The sequence below is a fragment of the Miniopterus natalensis genome, chromosome 2, assembly GCF_054644295.1.
Source record: "Miniopterus natalensis isolate mMinNat1 chromosome 2, mMinNat1.hap1, whole genome shotgun sequence".
NCBI classification, from domain to species: domain Eukaryota; kingdom Metazoa; phylum Chordata; class Mammalia; order Chiroptera; family Miniopteridae; genus Miniopterus; species Miniopterus natalensis.
The window spans coordinates 175,310,313-175,329,130 of NC_142082.1; the positions used below are offsets into that span (position 1 = coordinate 175,310,313).

Below are 18,818 nucleotides of genomic sequence, written 5' to 3' on the forward strand. Positions count from 1 at the left end.
TGCTTCCAGGGCATTCTATTAAATATAAGCCGCACAAAACTACCCATAGTTGGAGTTATCTTTAACTTTGGAGAAAAATTACTTGTCTTGAAAACTTTGCAACCTGGTATAGACCTGGGGAGAGAAACCACCTCAAAAGCAACTCCCCTCTTCCTTGAGCCAACTGCTTCCACTTGCTTCTCTGGAAACTCCTTATGGTGCTGAACTTCCTGGAGGCCATGGTACCACCTAGACAATCACACTTCCAGGCTTCTGTCCTTGGAGAGTGATTCACCCTCCACTAAAATCATCACCATTCCTGCCCGTGAAAATATGGTTGCGAGTAAATATTTTAACTGGAAACCTTGGTTCTGGGGTTTTGACGACTAACCACGTGTCCTTAGCCACGCTCTTCTGGTCAAGAAAACACATGACTCCAGTGGGTGTGGTCCTTGCTTCTCCCGGGTTATTTATTCACTGTTGGTTAATAAACATTTTTCTCCTCACTTTCCAAAAAAATTACTTTTTGCTCCTAATTATACTATCCATCCATTTCCACACACATTTTAAAGAAAGTCACAGGAGTGGGATAGAGGATGAGCCCAAAAAGAACTGGTCAGCTTGCTGTCTGGTGTCCCCAGTGCCCCAAACAGCACCTGTGCTTGACAGCAGGGGTCAACTGCATTTGCTGAGTGAACGACGGCCCGCTGGATTGATTTGCTGAATGAATGAAAATGCCACCAGTACAATTTTACATGAATATTAGTTTCCCATTTTATAATCTGAAGACAGCGTTTACTTCGTATCAATGAGTTAACAGCTAAGTGGCATCTGCATATTCTCTTTTCTGCACATTCTTTATCATGATTTTCTAGCTTAAACTCCTTGAAAGGTGACACAGTTTAAACCCATCTAATTTTGAAGAGGGTTCTGCCCAGCACCAGAAGTATCTGAACTTTTTTTTTTACAATGAGGATTTATATACTTTTCCTACAACAATACCCACTTTCAACAAACCTTCCAAGTGTATTAAACCATACAGCTACAATAGCAGTTGTATGAAACCCTTTGCAGTGGGTGGAACCGTGTTTCCCACAAAAGGAATGTGTTCTGGGTGTTCCCCACCCAGAACATGTGGATATTTGAGAAAATGGTCTTTGCAGATGTAACGAAGGATCTTGAAATGCGATCATCCTGGGTTATCCAGGTGGGCCCTAAATCCAATGACAAATGTCCTTATAAGAAGAGAGGACACAGGCAAGAGAAAAAACATGAGGGTCAGGTGGAGACGGGGAGAAGGCCATGTGAAAAGGAAGGGTGGCGAGTGAAGCGATGCTGTCATAAGCCAAGAAACAGCTGGAGCCACCAGAAGCCAGAAGAGGCAAGGAAGGACCCTCCCCTACACCCTAGAGCCTCTGGAGGGAGCACGGCCCTGCCAACAACTTGGCCTCACAATTCTGGCTTCCAGAACTGAGAGAGAATAAATTTCTATTGCTTTACGCCACCTATGTGTAATTTATTACACCAGTCCTGAGAGACTAATAATACACTCTCCTTAGGAAACTAAACGTTTGGAAATCTTTCTTTTGATCTACTGTTCACGTATATCAAAGCCCTTCCCCTCAAACCAGAAGTAAATGGGAGAGTATACAACCTCCTTTATGAAACAAACCTTGGGACATCAACAAGTTGAGATAACGTTTTAGATATTTAAGTAGGTACCTAAAAATGGAAAGTGGACCAAAGTGAAAGCTGAAAGAAAGTTCAAATAAGAATCAAAAAAATTTTGCCATGTTGCTATCTTACCTCATCCACCACTTTGGAAAAATAATGGAGTGTAGAAATTACTTCTTCATCGCCTTTGCCAAGAGCAAAATTCTAAGATGGGAGAACGGAAGAGCCAGGTGTTAATGGAATGCTCGGGAATTCAGCACCACTGCACCACCCCGCCCTCCCCGTCCACATCCTTCCTTCCCCCGCCAGCACAGCACGTCAGAGCGTCTAACAGCAGACTAGCTCTCCCCTCGCTCTGGCCCCAGGATGCACACAAGTGCCCCTCCCAAACCTTGGTTGGCCATCGCCCTTCTGTTCAGTATCTCGGGGCTTATTTCCTAGAACTGTGAGTGTCAATTCACTTGTGGTCAAGGGCAGCTGATCACTTCTGAAGGCTAATGAGGGTACATCACACAGACTCTGAGATAATCACCAGTTAGACTTTATCAGGGGAAAGGAAAAGGCAAGAAAAGAAGAAGTGGAAATTGACTAGGGGAAAACAAGAGAGGGAGGGTGAAAGGGCTCTAAAAATGTCGTTGAGACTTTCTTTTAAAGAACTCCAGTTAGGAAAGTCCTGGGCACAGCATCACATGCCACAGGAATATCAAGTTACCTGTTTCTCATATGCCAACAGTTGCTTAGAAAGTTGCTGAGTGGCCAGGCACATTTCATTCTGCATGGAGAAGAGAAAAGCAAGTAAGATCTGTCCAATGCATATACAGTCACTGAAAAATGGCACCCAGAGAATTCCTAAAAAAGTGTGTGTAAAATAATTATTTTGTTTAGAAATTATTTGGAAAACAAAATCAAAGGTTAAAGCTTGCCTCCCGCCCCTCCCCATTTACAAATTACTGCTCCTTCTGGTTACTGAGTCAGTGAACAAAGGTAGTGAACGATTATAATGTGGCCAACAAAGACGCATGGTCCCTGTCCTCCTGAGGCTTACTGGGGAAGCAGGCATCAAAAACCAGTGACAAGCATAATGAGAACTGCAAAGGAAACACTGGATGTATTAGGGGGTTCTCACAGCAAGCCCAGAGGATCTCTAAGGTTAAGGTATGTTTTAAGCAGATCCCTGAAGAAAGACTAGGAGTTATCCATGGGGACAGCTTTCCAGAAAGAGGGACTGTCAGGTGGGAAGGGTACACAGCCTGTTGGAAGAGCTATAAAGCAGGGTGGAGCAGGAGCAAGGGGTGTGAGGTGTGGAGGCGGGACAAGGTTGGTACGGCAGGCAGAGCGAGGGCACACAAGATGTGGTGGCTAGATTTAAACTTTATTCTAAGTGTAATGGGAATTTAAGCAGCACAAGGACATGATCAGATCCTACCAAGCTTAGGGCACTGGATTGGTAATGATGGATGGTAACACAGAAGCACAGCTGCAAAGCCTGGCAGGCTCACTTTGTGCCAGTTTCCACTGTCCATTTCACCTTCTCTTACTATCCCCTAACCCCTGGCTGCACAGCAGTTTTCTACAACTATCCTCCATCATCAACACACCCTGCCTAGAAAACGTGTCTTGTGTTTCCAAAGCTCAATTAAAGCTTCTCTTCAGATTCAGGGATTATTCCTAACAGAAGGGCAGAGCCACCAGGTCTGACTAGTGCAGATTCGGCTGGGGGAGAAGGGGTGTGGCTGGCCTGCCTTGGCCTCAGTTCTCCTGGGTTTGCTGTTCCATTAGGTATAAGACCTGAGCTCTGCAGAGGCTTGTTTTATTTTTCATGGTCATCCTTTGCAAGATCTAGCAGAGGCTAATCCTACTTTTTTGGGCCCTCTTTGAAGACAGCTGGCTAACCTTTTCCCTGACTTCCTTCAGCTGCCCCAAGGAACAGGCATTAATGGACCCTGAAACATGGACCCTCTCTTCCTTTCCCCAAAATAAAGTCAAGCAAATATAATGAAGGTTCCTGGCTCTGGCATCCTACTGGGGTGCTAACCCTTTCAAAATTAGCCAGAGCTGGCAGCCAGGAGGAAGGCAAGTGAATGAATCCACAAGCACTGTGTCAGCATCTAGACAGGAATATGCAGCAGTTCCCAGCACACAGCAGGTATCAGACAAATGTTTGATGAATGAATGAATGAATGAATGAATGAACGAACAAGGTGAGAAGATTCATCTAAATTCCAAGTTTAAAACAATACCAGGAATCATGGTATGAGGGGGAAATACTTCCTCATCCTATAAAGGTACATCACAAATGACTGAATAGGGATGAAGTGACAGCCAGGAGACAGCCCATCTTTAGCAGTATTGTTTTGAAGGTCAGAGTGCATGGGAACAAGGTCTTAGCCCAGGCACTGGGATAATTCTCAGCTACATCAGAGACTCCCTTACTCCTTTGAGTTAGCAGCAATGGGTTTCAGATGGATTTGTTCAAGTTACCTTGGCATCCGCCTGGGGCAGCACCACGTTGACTATGCTTCATGGACCCACAGAATTATCCTAACAGCAGCAGCTAACATTTACAGGGCACTTAATTCATGCCAGATGCCACCATGAGTACTTTCCAGGTATTAACCTATTTAGTTCTCATAACCCTGTAAGGCAGGTTCTAACTATTATCTCAGTTTACAGATGATGAAACTGAGGCACAAAGAGGTTAAGCCACTTGCCCAAGGTCACACAGCTAGTCAGCAGCTGGACTGGGGTGTGAATCCAAGTCTACCTGATTCTTAAACACTCCTCTCTAAGATTCCAAGTCTTGCTAAAAGGCAGTTGAGAAGGTCTCTGTTTTAGACTAGAGTTGACAAACCTTTCCTCTAAAGGGACAGAGTAATTATTTTTGGCTTGTGAGATATGTGGTCTCTGTCACAACTGCTCAGCTCTGCTGCTGTAGCATGAAAGCAGACATACACAATTCATAAATAAAACTTTACTTACAAAAAAAAAACCACCGGGCAGGACCTTGCTGATCCTGCTGCAGACAGAAAATGTTCCAGAAGACCCACCTTCCTGCAACTGCTCCCTCAGGAGGCTCTCCATTAAGCTACAGTATTTCAGATTCAAGAAACATTTTCTATTCTTCTAAGTCATTCTTTTACTAATTTTTACTTTGGCTAAGTCTAAAATATTACTCCGCCACATGTGTATCCTTTAGAGACTGGTCAACAGAGATGATAAACACCATTCCCTGCCTTCAAAACAAGCGAGGGCCACTGGCTGCTTGAATCCTTCCCTTCTTTAGAGCTTCCTGGCAAGTGCTGCAAATGTAATGGAAAACCCGGTCAGGCAGCTGCCAGCATCAGACTGCACGCAGGCTAGAGGAGAGGGCACACATGTGCCGCTCCCACAACTCTGCTGTAGTACAGGGAAGAGGGGGCACAACATACAACAGCTGCTTTCCAAAACTACTGTGTACCGTGGGCTCTGCCATGTCTCTCCTAGGAGCCCCTTAGGAAAAAGCTGTGTATGCTCACATGTGTGACTTCAGGCAGCAAGATTCTGTCCTACCAGCTTGATTTCACTGGGAACAAACCAGAGTACGGAATGGCCCATCACCAGTCCTGAAAAGAAACGAGCCTTTTCTGTACAGAGCACATTGCAAGAAAAGTCTTTGAACTAGACCAATTGTAGTCTGACTCAGCTTAATGTACTATATACAGAGGTTTATGACATGCTTTACCAACATCAGCTAATTAATCCACACCCTGTTGGGTAAGCCTGCACAATTATCTCTGCAGCAAGACTTACAAAACTGGAGCTTGGGTACAGAGTAAATATTAGTCATCACAGCAATAAAGCTAGCTGCTAACGTCTACTGAGTTCTTCCTAGCACCTGACACTGCTGTTCAGTGTTTTTCACAGACTATCACATTTAATCCTTACAACGCACCTACAAAGTAGGGACCATCAGAGAGGATAATAGCTTTCCAAAGTCATGCAACTTGTAACTGGCAAGGCAAAGACTCAATTCAGATCTGGCGGACTCGAAATCTAAAGCCCAAGTTCTTAACACCCTGCTATTCCAATCCCAAGCCCCAAACCATAGTTAGTACTCAGTGGGCAGGCCCCATAGGGCCTATTAGGACAAAATCCCATACTTTTCTAGCTGTAGTCCAGCAAAAAAGGTGGACTGAAACTTAGATTCAGTGTGTAAGATTTCTTCAACACTCTGGAATAGCTCTCTGGTTACTACCTACACTACTTGATGCCTCCTAAGAATCCTTTAAAAAGATGACCCGATGAGGGCTTACTGCAGGCTCTCCTATGTTAAACAGAGCCTCCCAAGGCTGTCGCCAAGGCAGAAAGAGCAGTGGTTAGCAAACCCGAAAGGAAAACCGAGCTTTTGGCGAGGCAGTGTTTATCTTATGGTAGCACAGAGCACTTCCTAACTGCAAATGTCACCTGAAAGCCCCAAAGCCTCTGTGGAAGGCACCATCCATGCCGAGTATGATGGAGAGGCTGGGAGCACATGCAGAAGGAATCTGATAAAATCAGAGTCACAATGGAGGCATCTGCTTTGACCTAAACCAAGTATGTGGCCAGAAATGTTGCCTGCAGCCAAGTGGCTGACAGTTCCACTTACCAGTGCTTACCACAGAGCTGGCTGGGGTCAGGGGTCGCTCTAGTTCAGGTGACCTTGAGGTGGGAGGCACAGGGGGAATAGTGGGGAGCACAGCAGGAACGGAGGCAGAAAGCTGAGCTAGGGGCAGGCCAGGATCCTGGAGGCAACAGGGAAGCCCTGAGGGACTTGGGCAAGAGAACGCCAAGATCAGATGTGGCTGTGGTGGAAGGAAAACACTGAAGGGAGACAATGGTATGAGGGTCAGGAGACCATTTGAAGAAGTCAAGTGAGAGGAAAATGGTCTGACCCTAACCAGAGAGTGGAGACGGTGGCAGAGATCTGTGAGGTATTCCTGGGGGACCTGGCACGTTCCCAGTGAGGAAGGAGGAGGAGTCAAAGAAAACTGGGCTCTCATCTAGATGACAAGTGGATGACAGTGCTCTCAGCTAAGGACCCGAGGAGGGGACAGATCTGGGAGTGGGAGTGACAATAAAGTGTACAGCTGGCATGTCCTGAATTCAGTCCTTCATTGAACACCCATGTATCAAACATTCAGTGGGGGCGGGCATGGTGCTGGGCGTGGGAGACAAAGAACCTGCTCCCTGGGAGCTCAGTCCAAGATGGACAAGGAAACCCCACGCGCCACACAGTAAGTGCTCTGACCAAGTACACAGGCACCTGGGCACACAGGTGCACTCTGCCAGGAAGGGAGGAAAGTTAGAAAGGAAAGGGGTTGGGCACATCTCGGGCTTGAGGTCCGTCTTAAAAGCCGTGAAGACCATTTGGCAGGGGAAGGGGTCAGTTAGGATGCCTGGCAGCAGGAATGGCACAGCAAAGTCTTGAGATGTGTGGAGAGGCTGACACATTCTAGAACAGCCAAAGGCAAGGCCGAGACTCAGTTCATGAAGCGCTTTGCACCCTGTGAGGTTAACCTCTTTGTGTTGTTACAGGGAGCCATTGAAGCATGTGAAGACAGGGAGGGAAGGGAGGTTTGGATGAGATAAATTTAGTGGTAGGGTGGAGGAGGGACTGAAGGGGAAGACACCTCCCTGAAGACAGGAAGACTGATTAGGAGAGTGCTGCAATAGCCCAGGTAAGAATATGTACATGTTTGCATCTATTCAGAAACTATGGAGGTTTTTAACTTGGCCAATAGCTTGAAACACAGATCTTTCTAGGTAACCTGCTTTGTTTATGCCTGAGAAATGTGTATGGCTTCCCATTCAAATGACCTACAATGGAGTACTCTGTTCCCACAACGTGCAAAGGCACACCTGACAGTGAAAAGACCAGACGTGACTCCAGGGACTGCTATAAAATGCTGAAGACAGCTTAGACTATAGCTTCAGTGTAGCACTTAACCCAAATAACATATAAAATCTTCCCCAAACCAGCCACAATCAGCAAAACTGCTCACATAACTTTCCTCTAGTTTTTCTTGTCTTTCCTTTTTCTAAAACAGGTACGAACGGCATTTGCTATGTCAGAAAACAGAAATTTACCATGTGGTCTGATTTAAAATATCTTTTATGAACATTTATCAGCAGCATAAACCTGGTTCTTAAAATACAAAGAAAAACTACATCTTGCTAAGTACCTCTGTTTTTAAAAATAAAATTATAAAACTATATTAATCTAATTCAACAGATATAGGTATAAAATATTTAAGGAACAATACTAAATAAACCAAGAAAACATAACTTAGGGAAAAAAGTTGAATGAAAACATTGAGAAATATTACTAACCAATATTGCTAACTAATCAAAGAGGAGTCAGAAAAGTTTTCTTTTTAAAATTAGAAACAAAATAAAACACCTAAGTCTTTAAATAAACCTGAGAAACCAACTACCCTGACTCACTGATGTGAATGCCACTGACTACCGCCTGGAGCTGTCAGTGAGTCCTGCAGCACTAACCAGACATCCTGCTAGCCTCTGCTGCAGGAAATGCCGAGGCAGGAGGAAAGGCTTCTGGCTGGGAGGAGAACCCATGTGATGATCATGTGGTGGGAATTAGAAGCCAGTTACAGTCTGTTGGAATGCAAGACCCACTTAACTTTGGCAAAGCGTAGTTTTCTGGCTCAAAAGATAAAACGCATAAGAGTGTTTGAACATCTCCAAGTAAACGATTCTGACAGATATGGAAAGGCAGAAAAGAGACTCTTGGCGGTGGCAGAGACACAGTCCCTTAAGTCTTGGTGCTCTTATACCTTAACCAGAAAACAAATCATTTCACGACAATGTTTAAATTAATGAACAGCAAGCAAGTTCAGGTATAAGTCCAGTAACAAAAGTTTCTATTTTCTTCAATTTTGAATATTTAGGGAAATATATGAAGACATACAATATAAGTAAATTGGGCTTAAAAAAATTGACAAGGTATGTCCCCAGTTTCTGAATGACGTACTAAAGAAGCAAGCAAAATTGCAAATCAGCACAATTCGTCTGGTTGTTAGAATTACTTCCAATTCGTAAGTAATACTTGTATAATACAGTATAGTTTGCAAAATCTCTGCCTCCGGCCTGACCTCTGGATGACTGACATCCCAGCCGTTACACACACCCCCTCTTCCTGTGTTCTCCCAACTATCCACATTGATGTTCAAGTCAAAGACCTGGGCATCACTCTTGATTCATCCTTTGTCCACCCAACCCCTTCACATCCAATCAGTCTCTGATCTGCCTCTTAAATACCTCTGAAATTCATCCACTTCTTTCCATTTCTACTGCCACTAGCCTAGTTCAGACTACCATTCCCATGCTTAGTAGTTAAGGACTTGGGCTTTAACTTCAGGCTGACTTGCTCTGCCATGCATTAATGGGTGGACTTGGACAAGTTAGTCATCATGAAAACCCGTAAGTCTCTTGACCTTTATAAAATGAAGATAAGAACAATATCCACCTCACAGAGTTGTTGGGGAATTTAAATGAAATGATCCATGTAAGAGTATTCAATAAATCTCAACTATCACAAGCCTCCTCCTTTTAGGTGCCCAACACAATTCCGCTGTGACGTGATGCTCTCTCCTAGCACTGCTGACACTCTTAGGTACCTGCGTTGTCTGTCTCCCAACCCAACTGCAAGCTCCCTAATGGCAAGGACTGAGTCTTCTTCCCACATATGACATGAATGAGTGACTAACAAAACAGGGGTAATAATAAATGATTATACATGAATATTAAGAGCTATATAATAATGACTATATGTGAATATTAATATGTATTGTTATTATATATACTGAATGTGGTATTTCTTTAGAGCTCATCCATGAGAAAAAGAAACATTAACACATACAGGTTTAAGTCAGCAAAAAAATCAATACTCAAAAGCATCAGCTGCCATAATGACTTTTATTTTTAAGTAACTCTCAAGTCTTCTCTTGAAAAGTAACATACATGGGCACTTCTTGAGCTTAAAAAGATTAACTTTTGCTACTCAGCTATTTATTTTCCATGGTTTTGCAAGCCAGAGATATTTGTTCCTCAAAACAAAGAAGCCACCCAATAGTTCCAGGACTGTGACTCAAGTCTTTTCAGAGGAAGCACTTGAAAAAACATCTCTACCCGCCCGCAGTGACATCTAAAACTGCCCATTTATGAGAAAGACAAAGGGCATGTTTCAGAATACTGAACCCACTCATTCACAAGTAGGAAGAGGAGACGCAAATGTTTCCCTCTGGGGTTGAATTTTCAAAAAAATTAAAAGCAGTGATGTGGTTCCTCTCTACTGGTTCTACTAGTTACAGGGAAATTGCCCTCTTTCTTCAGCAATGAAAACAGACCATCCTCAGTTTCTGAAGGTGGACAGAAGTGAGAAAAACAATTCTGATTTTATTTCAAAATTTAAAATGGTATTGTTCTGACTCAACTTTCTAGATCTCTTGAGAGAAGTTCCAGATGAGGGCAGAGAGCCCCTACTCTGCTCCTCTTCAGGTGAGGGGACCGGAAGGTTACCTGGGCTCCGTAGACACGCTGCATCGCCTGGAGCAGCTGGTTGGTATAATCCGTGAGGGTGCCAGCATCTTCTTCAAATACACTCAGCAAAGAGCGAGTCTGCACAGAATGAAGAAAACAGGTCAATTTTATTTCTAAGTGGAAAAGTTACAAAGGAGGTAAGAAAACACACACACAGAAATGGGGGGAGAAGGTACCTGTTCTGTGGCTTTATTCTTTTACCAGTACTAGTTCAAGTTGATTCCTAGAGCTTTAATTTAGGACTACAAAACGGGGGCAAACAATACAATTTGAGTATTGGGGCCAGAAAAGGAAAGCCAGTTTTTAAACAAGTAAGACTCAGGGCTACTATCTGTCTTGACTTCACCCTCGACTTCAGCACCAGTAAGTCCATCCAATTTTTAAAAAGTGTTAAAAGGGCAGCCACTCCCTCCGAGCCCATAAACTGAACACCACGTCAGGCCTGGCTATGCAGCCAGGGCATGGACACCTGGCACTGCACCACCCCAGCAGTTAACCATCTGTCTGGTTTCTGCCATCCTGGACATCTTGCAAGAGTATGTCACTCTTTCCTCTTACAGTACTACAGTCAATTGCCACATCTTTCCTCATACATTATCCAACCAATTTTCAAACTTGTGGCCAAGAAATTCTGTGTCACTGGGTCTACCAGTGGTAGATTTGGGCACAAAACTCAAATAGCAACTTAACAAGAATTCTAGTTCAGTTTCTTCGGGAAGACTAACCACTCAGTGTCCTGAGGGCAGTGGAACAATGTCACTGGGTGAAAGGTATCTCTATCTGACTCACACTGAGCACTAAGGAAATATTTATATATTGGATGGTGTCTGAAGAAGTAACAAGGTAGCATGTAAGAAACCATATCTACTCAAGGGACTTTTGTTAACGTGCCCAGCACAGTGGGAATTTAAAACACTACGTTAGTGATCATGGGATCTCTATCTCAGAAAATAGGCCTAGAATGGACAGTAAGTTACGGAAATGCCTCTATGAGGTGACATCAAAGCACTTTACAAAGAACAATCCATTAAAGCTAATTGTTTCCCTACAAATAAATTCCAAGTCCTTCTTTCTTTTTCTAGCTTCTCTCAGGTAAGAGAGCAATAACTGACCTCAAAGCACCTCAATAAACTGGAGCAGGAACCTAGGTGTTTGGATCTCTTGTTCCACCCAATTTTGTTCTGCAAACTCTGGTGCATTTCACAGCAGTACACGCTTATCCTGGCCTTGCCCCAGTAACCTTTGAGGCTAAAAATACCTGCCCTGAGACCACTGTACTCTCTTTAGTACCAATCCTTATCCAAAGAAGGACCAGAACACAATGAATAAGGAAAATGTAAGACAGGTTTTTAAAAAGCTCAGTGAAATCAAAGCATCACAGGGTGCACAGTATAATTTGTGTGTTAAAGCAGAGTTCTTCAAACTTTTTACAATTAAATCCACAGTACAAAACACATTTTACCAAACAATATCATTAGTATGTGTACACACGGATTTTTTTCTATTTCGTTCTGTTCTGTTCCATTTGTAAAAAAAAAAATCACAGTTGTGACCCACTGGATTTAATAATCATCCATTAATGGATGTCAGCCAGCAGATGAAAAACAGTGGTTCAGAACTCTTCATTCCATTTCTTTAAAATATACTTTTTACTTGTGGGGGAAAAAAAAGGATTGCTACAAGATATTCTCAGAACCTACACTGGGTTGTCTATCACTCCATTCATTCATTTACACAGACAGCTCTGCCTTCACCCAGTATCTGGTGAGACATTGTGCTGGAAATTGAGACTCAAAGGTGATGAGGACCTCTCTCTTTTCCAGGAGCTTTTGTCTGCTGGTGCCTCTCAAAGGATCTGGGATCACCTTGGAATCATATCAGTCCTGGGTCCAAATTCACAGAGTTAATGAGACAATGAGTATACATAAAGTGCCTACCAGTGCCAGACATATAGTGATAACAAAGGATATTGATTATACAGAAGATAATGAACTTTCATTGCTTATTATATTCTGGATACTAAGGGCTTTACATGTATGATTTCATTTTAACACTTACAGCAACACTGATCTACGCAGCTTTCCACAAATGTTATTTAACAGTGGAGGACCTTTCCAGACTCATGGTGCCAGTGCCGTAGGAGCCCACCAATGTAATGACTCTGATACCTTTCTTTGCTTTAACTACTATGTTTAAGAGAATGGGAAGGAAAGAGAGTGATACAACTAGAGTGAGGCTGTTTAATTTTTTTATTAATACTGATATCCATTTAGTTGAGTTCTATTTATTGTTTTCAATACTCTTAGCAATAAAATAGAATGGAAAATGAGAGGTAAGATGAAAAGAGAGGACTTGTGTAAATGACCTCCACAAAGAGAATAGAAAAACTAAAATACCATTTACTCTGTACCTACATGTCAGACACTGGACTGAGCACTAAATATTTGCTACTTCATTTACTACTTCCAACTTTAATGAGGTGGATATCATGGTTACATTAACCCTATTTTACAGATGAAGTTCATCAAGATTAGGAAACTTGCTCAGCCTCCCAAGGCTGGGAGTAGCAGGGCTGAGATGTAAACCCCAGTCTGGCTGGCCCCAATGGCCATGCTTCCTCCACTGCCAAAGGCTGCATCCATCACCCAGAGGGGTGAGTTTTATCAGTTGGCATATGTTTTGGTCCACAGCCCACAGTCCTGCCTGAAGGCAGGATAAAGGCTGTCTGGAGCTGGCTTCTCTTTGGCCACCTATTGTCATGCTCTCACCTATAACTGCCAAAGAACCACATCACAAGTACTGTTTTTTTCTCTTTCTTTGCACATATTTACCATGACACCCATTAAAACTGATAGGAAAACTCCAATGTTCCCTTTCTAATTTAACGAGGCCATGATCTCCCCTGAAAAAAATATTCCCAGCTATCTCAGATACTGTTTGGATATTAAGGTAGGATAATAGAAAGTTAGGAAAATTCCTTGGCAAGTGCAATGCAAAAGCTGAGACAGATGGCTGATTCAAATTGGCCCAGTCCAGCACCCTGACTCACCTGCCTCTTTCTCGCTGGCTCGACCACTCCCTTAAGCATTAATTTCTCAGGACAATGAGGTTCTGGCCCACATCAAATAATCTTAGGAACAAAGCCTTGGGTCTATTAACCATAGAGACAGTTTTGGTCAACTTGAGATAACATCTACCTCAGTTATGGTTCAGCTCCAGGCCCAGAAAAGCAGCAAAATCAGACAAAGCAACACAATGGCTGACATCAGGCCCATTTGCAATGGCCCCTAACCCTAATGCGGACCAATCAGTAGAGACCCTGACCCTGAAACAGCACACCTGGAAAGCTGATGAATATTCTATTGAGATCCTCCCCTAAGAGCTCCCCTAATATTCCCTTTTAGAAAACACATAAAAACCCTTAAGGCAAAGGATTCAGTGTGCACTCTCCCCCATGCTTTCCCCGGCTTCTTTCCTGAGGCATGTATCTTTGCTTCCCTTCTCCTAAGCTCCGAGGGCACTTCTTTTGCCTATGTAACTTGTTTCCCAAGTCCATGGAGCCCAGCTGGCTCACTGCTTCTGCCTCTATGACTTTCTAAAAGGCTAAATAAACTTCTTGTGCTAGAGTTCTTGGCTCTGAATTCTTTCTTTGCCAAACTTAAGAAGTGAGGTCTAACACTGCCGCTAACAATATCATTTATCAGCTTCACATCTGCTTAAACTTGTACAGGTATTTGGAATAACAGGAATGTTCTGAGACATAAGGAAGGAATGAGACTAATGACCAGGCAAAGGCATACCAGTTGTTCAAAAATTCTACAAAAAAGCCAGATATTGGTGCATATCACTTATAAAGACAATAACAGCAATCATTTATGGAGTTACCATGACATGCAGGCATGAAGACACTTTACATATGCTATTTATTCTTCATAAGAATTCCATTAAGTACCTATTTTTATTCTAACACTGGAGATGTCAAAACACAAGCTAAGAGAGGCTGAGTAACTTGCCTAAGGTAACAGTGGCAGAATCAGGATTTGACTTCCACTTTTTCTACCACCCTATACTCTCAAGAGTATGCCCAGCCAGAAACACAAAGCCAAACACCCTATGGACACAGCGTCAGCTCCACATCATCCATCTATCTTACCAGAACTGGGTGTTACCTAATAAAATAGCCCTGGACATATTTCAGTCAGGAATAGCCATATAATTGTATAATGGCGCAATTTTAATAGCTCTGATTGTAAAATATATATATTTAAATTACATATATAAGTGTTTTATAGAGTAAAAACAATTAAAGTTCTTATTCCTAACATTTGGCAGAGGGAGAGAAATGTCTCAGTAGAACTGAGTCTACTGAAAGGAAAAATGTACCATAAACAAAGAGAACAGCAGGAAAAAACCCTCCACAATGAAGACATAACCACCAGATTGTGTTCTGTGGCATCTTGCTTGACGAAAGACAGGCCCTGGTTTGTTCAGAGAGGGCTATTCCCAGCTGGACTACTCACTGCATAATTTCAGAACTAAGTCTTTTATCCCTCTGTGCTTCAGTTATGCCAACTGCAAAGGAAACAAACAAAAAATCAAAACCAAACAGCAAGCAATAGTGCTTTTGTCCTCACCTTATCTCAAAAGCGGACCATTTACACAAAAAAGAGTAAGCCCCTGACGAAGTCTGAGCTGCAGCAGCTCAAAGCTGCATTTGTGTTCCTATCGCAGCAGTATCCACACGGCACTGGAACTGCTGCTTTTATTATCTGTCTCTGGGAACAGACTGTGCACCAGCGGAGGACAGGCACTCTTATCTCATTTGTCACCACTTCCCAGCATCTAGCAGCGCCTGGTGAGAAGCAGAGGCTTGTTCTCAAACAGCAACGGAGACAAGTACCTCAATGCCTAAAACTCGACCTCTCACGTATCAGAGGTAACCAGAAACAATATGTGGACACACACAGGCTAGTGGTATACGACATCGTGTGGTACTAAAAGCAGGAAAGGAATAGATGTCTGTCTAAGGTCAGACAACTGCTATTCAGCTCTTCTCGGGTCACTAAGTTCAAAAAGAAAAGCTTTTGTGTTCATTTAATGAGTCCTGTGCAACCAGGTTACTGGAGCAACCCTCATAACTACTGGAAATAAAACTAGAGGAAACAAACAATAGGTGGTTTCTTAGGATCTTTTCCTGTTAGCGAAACATTTTAGGTCACGGATGACAGAAAAGCCAGGTGTTAGGTAGCTGGGCTAACTTGAACAATCCAGGCAGGCTGCCTGGGTTCCAATCCGAACTGTGCCACTTGATAGTGTATAATCTTGGGCAAGTTATTTAACTTCTCTGCTCCCTGGTAATTTTAATAGAGCACCTACTTCGAAAGACTGTTGGGAGGCTAAGAGAGTTAATATAAGTAAAGCTAAGTAAAGCATTTAGAACAGTGCCTAGCCCATAAAATGCACGCCTGATATAGGTGTTTGCTATTGCTTTAATTCTTTACACATAAAACAAAGGAGCTGGATTAGGTTCCCCCCAGCTTCAAGTCTAGGAGTTTCCTTGGAGTAAAGCTGCTATAGGCACACCCGCCCATACAAAAGCGTTAAATAAATATGCTCTGATGATTAGCAAAGACCTTCTTGAAAGTTAGCATCCATTCAACAACCGCACCAAGAAACATAGTAGGGTGACACCCAAGTCTCAAAAGCAGTGACAAATTCCCTACATTAAGAGGAACATTAGATAGGAACAACAATGCCTCTAAACCTCCTCTTCCACATAAAAGCTCAGAGTTAATAAACCATGCAGATATAATACAATTTTAAGCTTTTAAAGTCCCTTAAAGATCATCTGCTCCATGTCCCTCATTCTGCAGATGAGAAAACTGAGCCAGGATGGGGATAAGTGACTTGCTCGAATCACGTGATAAGTTAGTGTTTGAGCCAGAAGTAGGGGCCAGGCCTCTTTCTACTTACTTCCTCACAGCTGAGCAAATCCTGTAAACCACTCAGAAACAGTGAATATCCATTTATGTAAGAACCAAAAATTCAGGGGAGGGCAACATGGAGAACCAGCTAGTGCAACCTCTTTAACCTGGCTCCACAATCACCCCCATGTTCAGTTAGGAAAGCAATACATTGTTGCACCTCGGCTTCTCCAACTTCAAAACAAATGGAAATCCTCGCTCAAAATGTTTTTGCTAGAAATTCTCCATTATTATCTTCGATCCCACACAATATGTATGAGGATGGACGAAATGACTTCTGCCGAGGGCTTTGGTCCCATAACATGCCAGAAGTGTAGAGGCTTCAAAGAGGCCTTTGAAAAGTCAATCAGACCAGCAGATGCCAATTAAAAAGACAAAATCACAGCTTGCTTACAATTCCTTACAAAGAAATGGGCACAAGGCAGCTAAGCCTACACACAGTCCTTTAGATTACTTATTCAGAACTGGAGAGATGCAGAGCAGCTGTAGGTAAATCCAAAGGATCATCCCAGGACTACAATGCACTAAGGAGAAAAAGGAAAGGGCCCAGAAAGAGAAACTGTGAAAGGAAAAGAGGTTAATCTCATTCTAATTTTTTAAGAGTTGGGACACCAGGGAATAAAGAGGCTTATTTAAATGACTCAGGATGCAGAACCAGGAGAGTAGATATGAAGCTGGGTAAATGTTAATGGAGAACAAAAGTTCCCTGGTGAAAGGTGCACTGAATTATGAACTAACAGCATTCTGCACTCACTTGCTGTGTACACACCCGCTTTCACCTGCAGACTCTCATCTCAAGGGCGCTAATGAAGTTCTCCTGCGCAACAAATGGGGCCGGGTGTTGTTCATTTTCTCTTCACAAATGGGAAAACAGTGCCAAAGGGAGGCCTGGCACCGCCGGGAGAGAGATGCAGGCGCTGCCTTCCACTCTGGCCCTAAATCCACCAGGTCCCATGACATCGTAATAGTAGTCGTGATGATAATGATCACAGAGATGACTCCTTACTTACAACTTTACAGGCATTTCCTTATTTAATTCTAACAACTCAAAGAGGCAGGTATAATTATCATCCCTATTTTACAGATGACAAAACTGAGGCACAAAAGGTTAAGTTATTTGCCCGCGGCACTCAGCGAGTCAGTGGTGGAGCCCGAGTCCAGGCCGGGCAGCCTCAGCCCCAGCCGACTCTGGAAAGGGGTCAGGACACAAAGGCTCCGGCCGCGCGGGGCTCCCCGACTTCTCCAGCTCGGCCGGAGGGACGCCGGCTCCCGGGGCGCCGGGCTCGGGACCGGGGCGCAGGGCCCGCCCCCTGGCCCCCGAGCACTCCCTGCCTCCACCCCGGGGCGGCTGGACGGGCCTCCTCGGCCTCAGCCCTCGGGCGAGGGGGACCGGGGCGGCGGGAGGTACCTGGGGGCTGTCCTGCAACGCCTCCTCCAGCAGCAGCTTGTCCACGGCGGGCATGGCGCCGCGCGGCGGGGCTGAGGGCAGGATGGAAGGACGGAGGGCAGGAGGCGCGGGCTGCTCCCGGCTCCGGAGACGACGCGGACACTGTGCCCGCGACCGGCCCGCGCGCGCCCACGCCTGGACAGCACCCGCGCCGCCTCTCGCCCGCCCGCCGGCCCGCCCTCCTCCTGCGGGCCCAGCCCTTCTCTCCCCTCCGCGCCCCACCCCTCCCCTCCGCGCGGCCGCATCAACCGGAAGTGTGGCGGCCGCTTCCGGCGCGCCAGCGCCGGCGGGAAGCCGCAGCCCGTCCGCGGCCCCGCGGCTTTCGGAGCGCCCGGGGTGCTAACTCTCCGCGGTTGAGGGGCCCCGAGCGGGTCCCCGTCAGCGCGCAGAAGGCCCGAGAAGGGGAAGCTCGAAGGCGGAAAGATAAGGTTTTATCTGCGGCGGCCGCCCGGCGCCCTTGAATCGCAGGAGGTGGGAGCGAACAGATTTTGTGGCGGCGACTGTGGCCGCTTTTCCTTAACGGAAGGAAAACCCTGCACTTACCACTTTTTCTAGTTAAATCTCAGGGCCCCTGAAACAGCTCTGAGAACACAGAGGCCATCCAGTTTTGAGAAAAAACAAAAACAAAACCGGATGCCCCAGATCATTTGCGATATTAAGATGCAATCATTTTTGGAAACCGCAGCAACTTGATCTGAGCGGTGTGATTAGGCCTCATTCTCATGAGTTATGTTTTGTCATTTTGAAAACTTTCATAAGCAAGTTTTTAGAATCGGAATGTTCAGATAGCCTGGTTCAGTGTTGTCGCTTAAAAATACATTTTTAAAGAAGGAGCCTAGAGGGAGAAGTGATTTGGACAGAGTGGAACAGTGTGAAAAGCTAGGAGAGAAGAAAGCGGGAGCGGGCGCCGCGGGGCAGCCTGGCCGATGGAAGTGGCATTTTTATACCAAAGGCAAGGGTTTCACAGTGTCTACTTTAGGACTCAGTAGGATTTGTCCAATAGGACACACGCCACCGAAATCAACAGGCAGAATATTATACAGCTGTACAAGTGAGAAACGCCTGGGTATATTAAGGCCCAATCTGGTTTGCAAGCACCTCTGAGGATCCATCACGTTTTGCCCCATCACCTGAAAACCCCAAGGCCATTATTTCCA

General features: G+C 44.5%; 1 protein-coding gene across 3 annotated transcripts in view; it reads right to left on the reverse strand.

Annotated features, from left to right (window-relative positions):
• APPL2 (adaptor protein, phosphotyrosine interacting with PH domain and leucine zipper 2) overlaps nt 1-17,811 on the reverse strand; it is a 39,662-nt gene extending 21,851 nt beyond the window's left edge. Inside the window, exons 1-4 of one of the 3 annotated variants that reach the window (XM_087814870.1) lie at nt 17,623-17,810; nt 10,210-10,308; nt 2,366-2,425; nt 1,786-1,857 (exon numbers count right to left, since the gene is read on the reverse strand). In XM_087814870.1, coding sequence (XP_087670996.1) covers nt 1,786-1,857; nt 2,366-2,425; nt 10,210-10,308; nt 17,623-17,676 — 285 coding nt within the window. In that variant the 5' untranslated portion in view covers nt 17,677-17,810. Of the gene's footprint in view, nt 1-1,785; nt 1,858-2,365; nt 2,426-10,209; nt 10,309-17,622 lie in introns of all 3 variants that reach the window. The other 2 variants (XM_087814869.1, XM_087814871.1) reach the window with 2 other exon arrangements.
• Between the last annotated feature and the right edge of the window lie 1,007 nt (nt 17,812-18,818).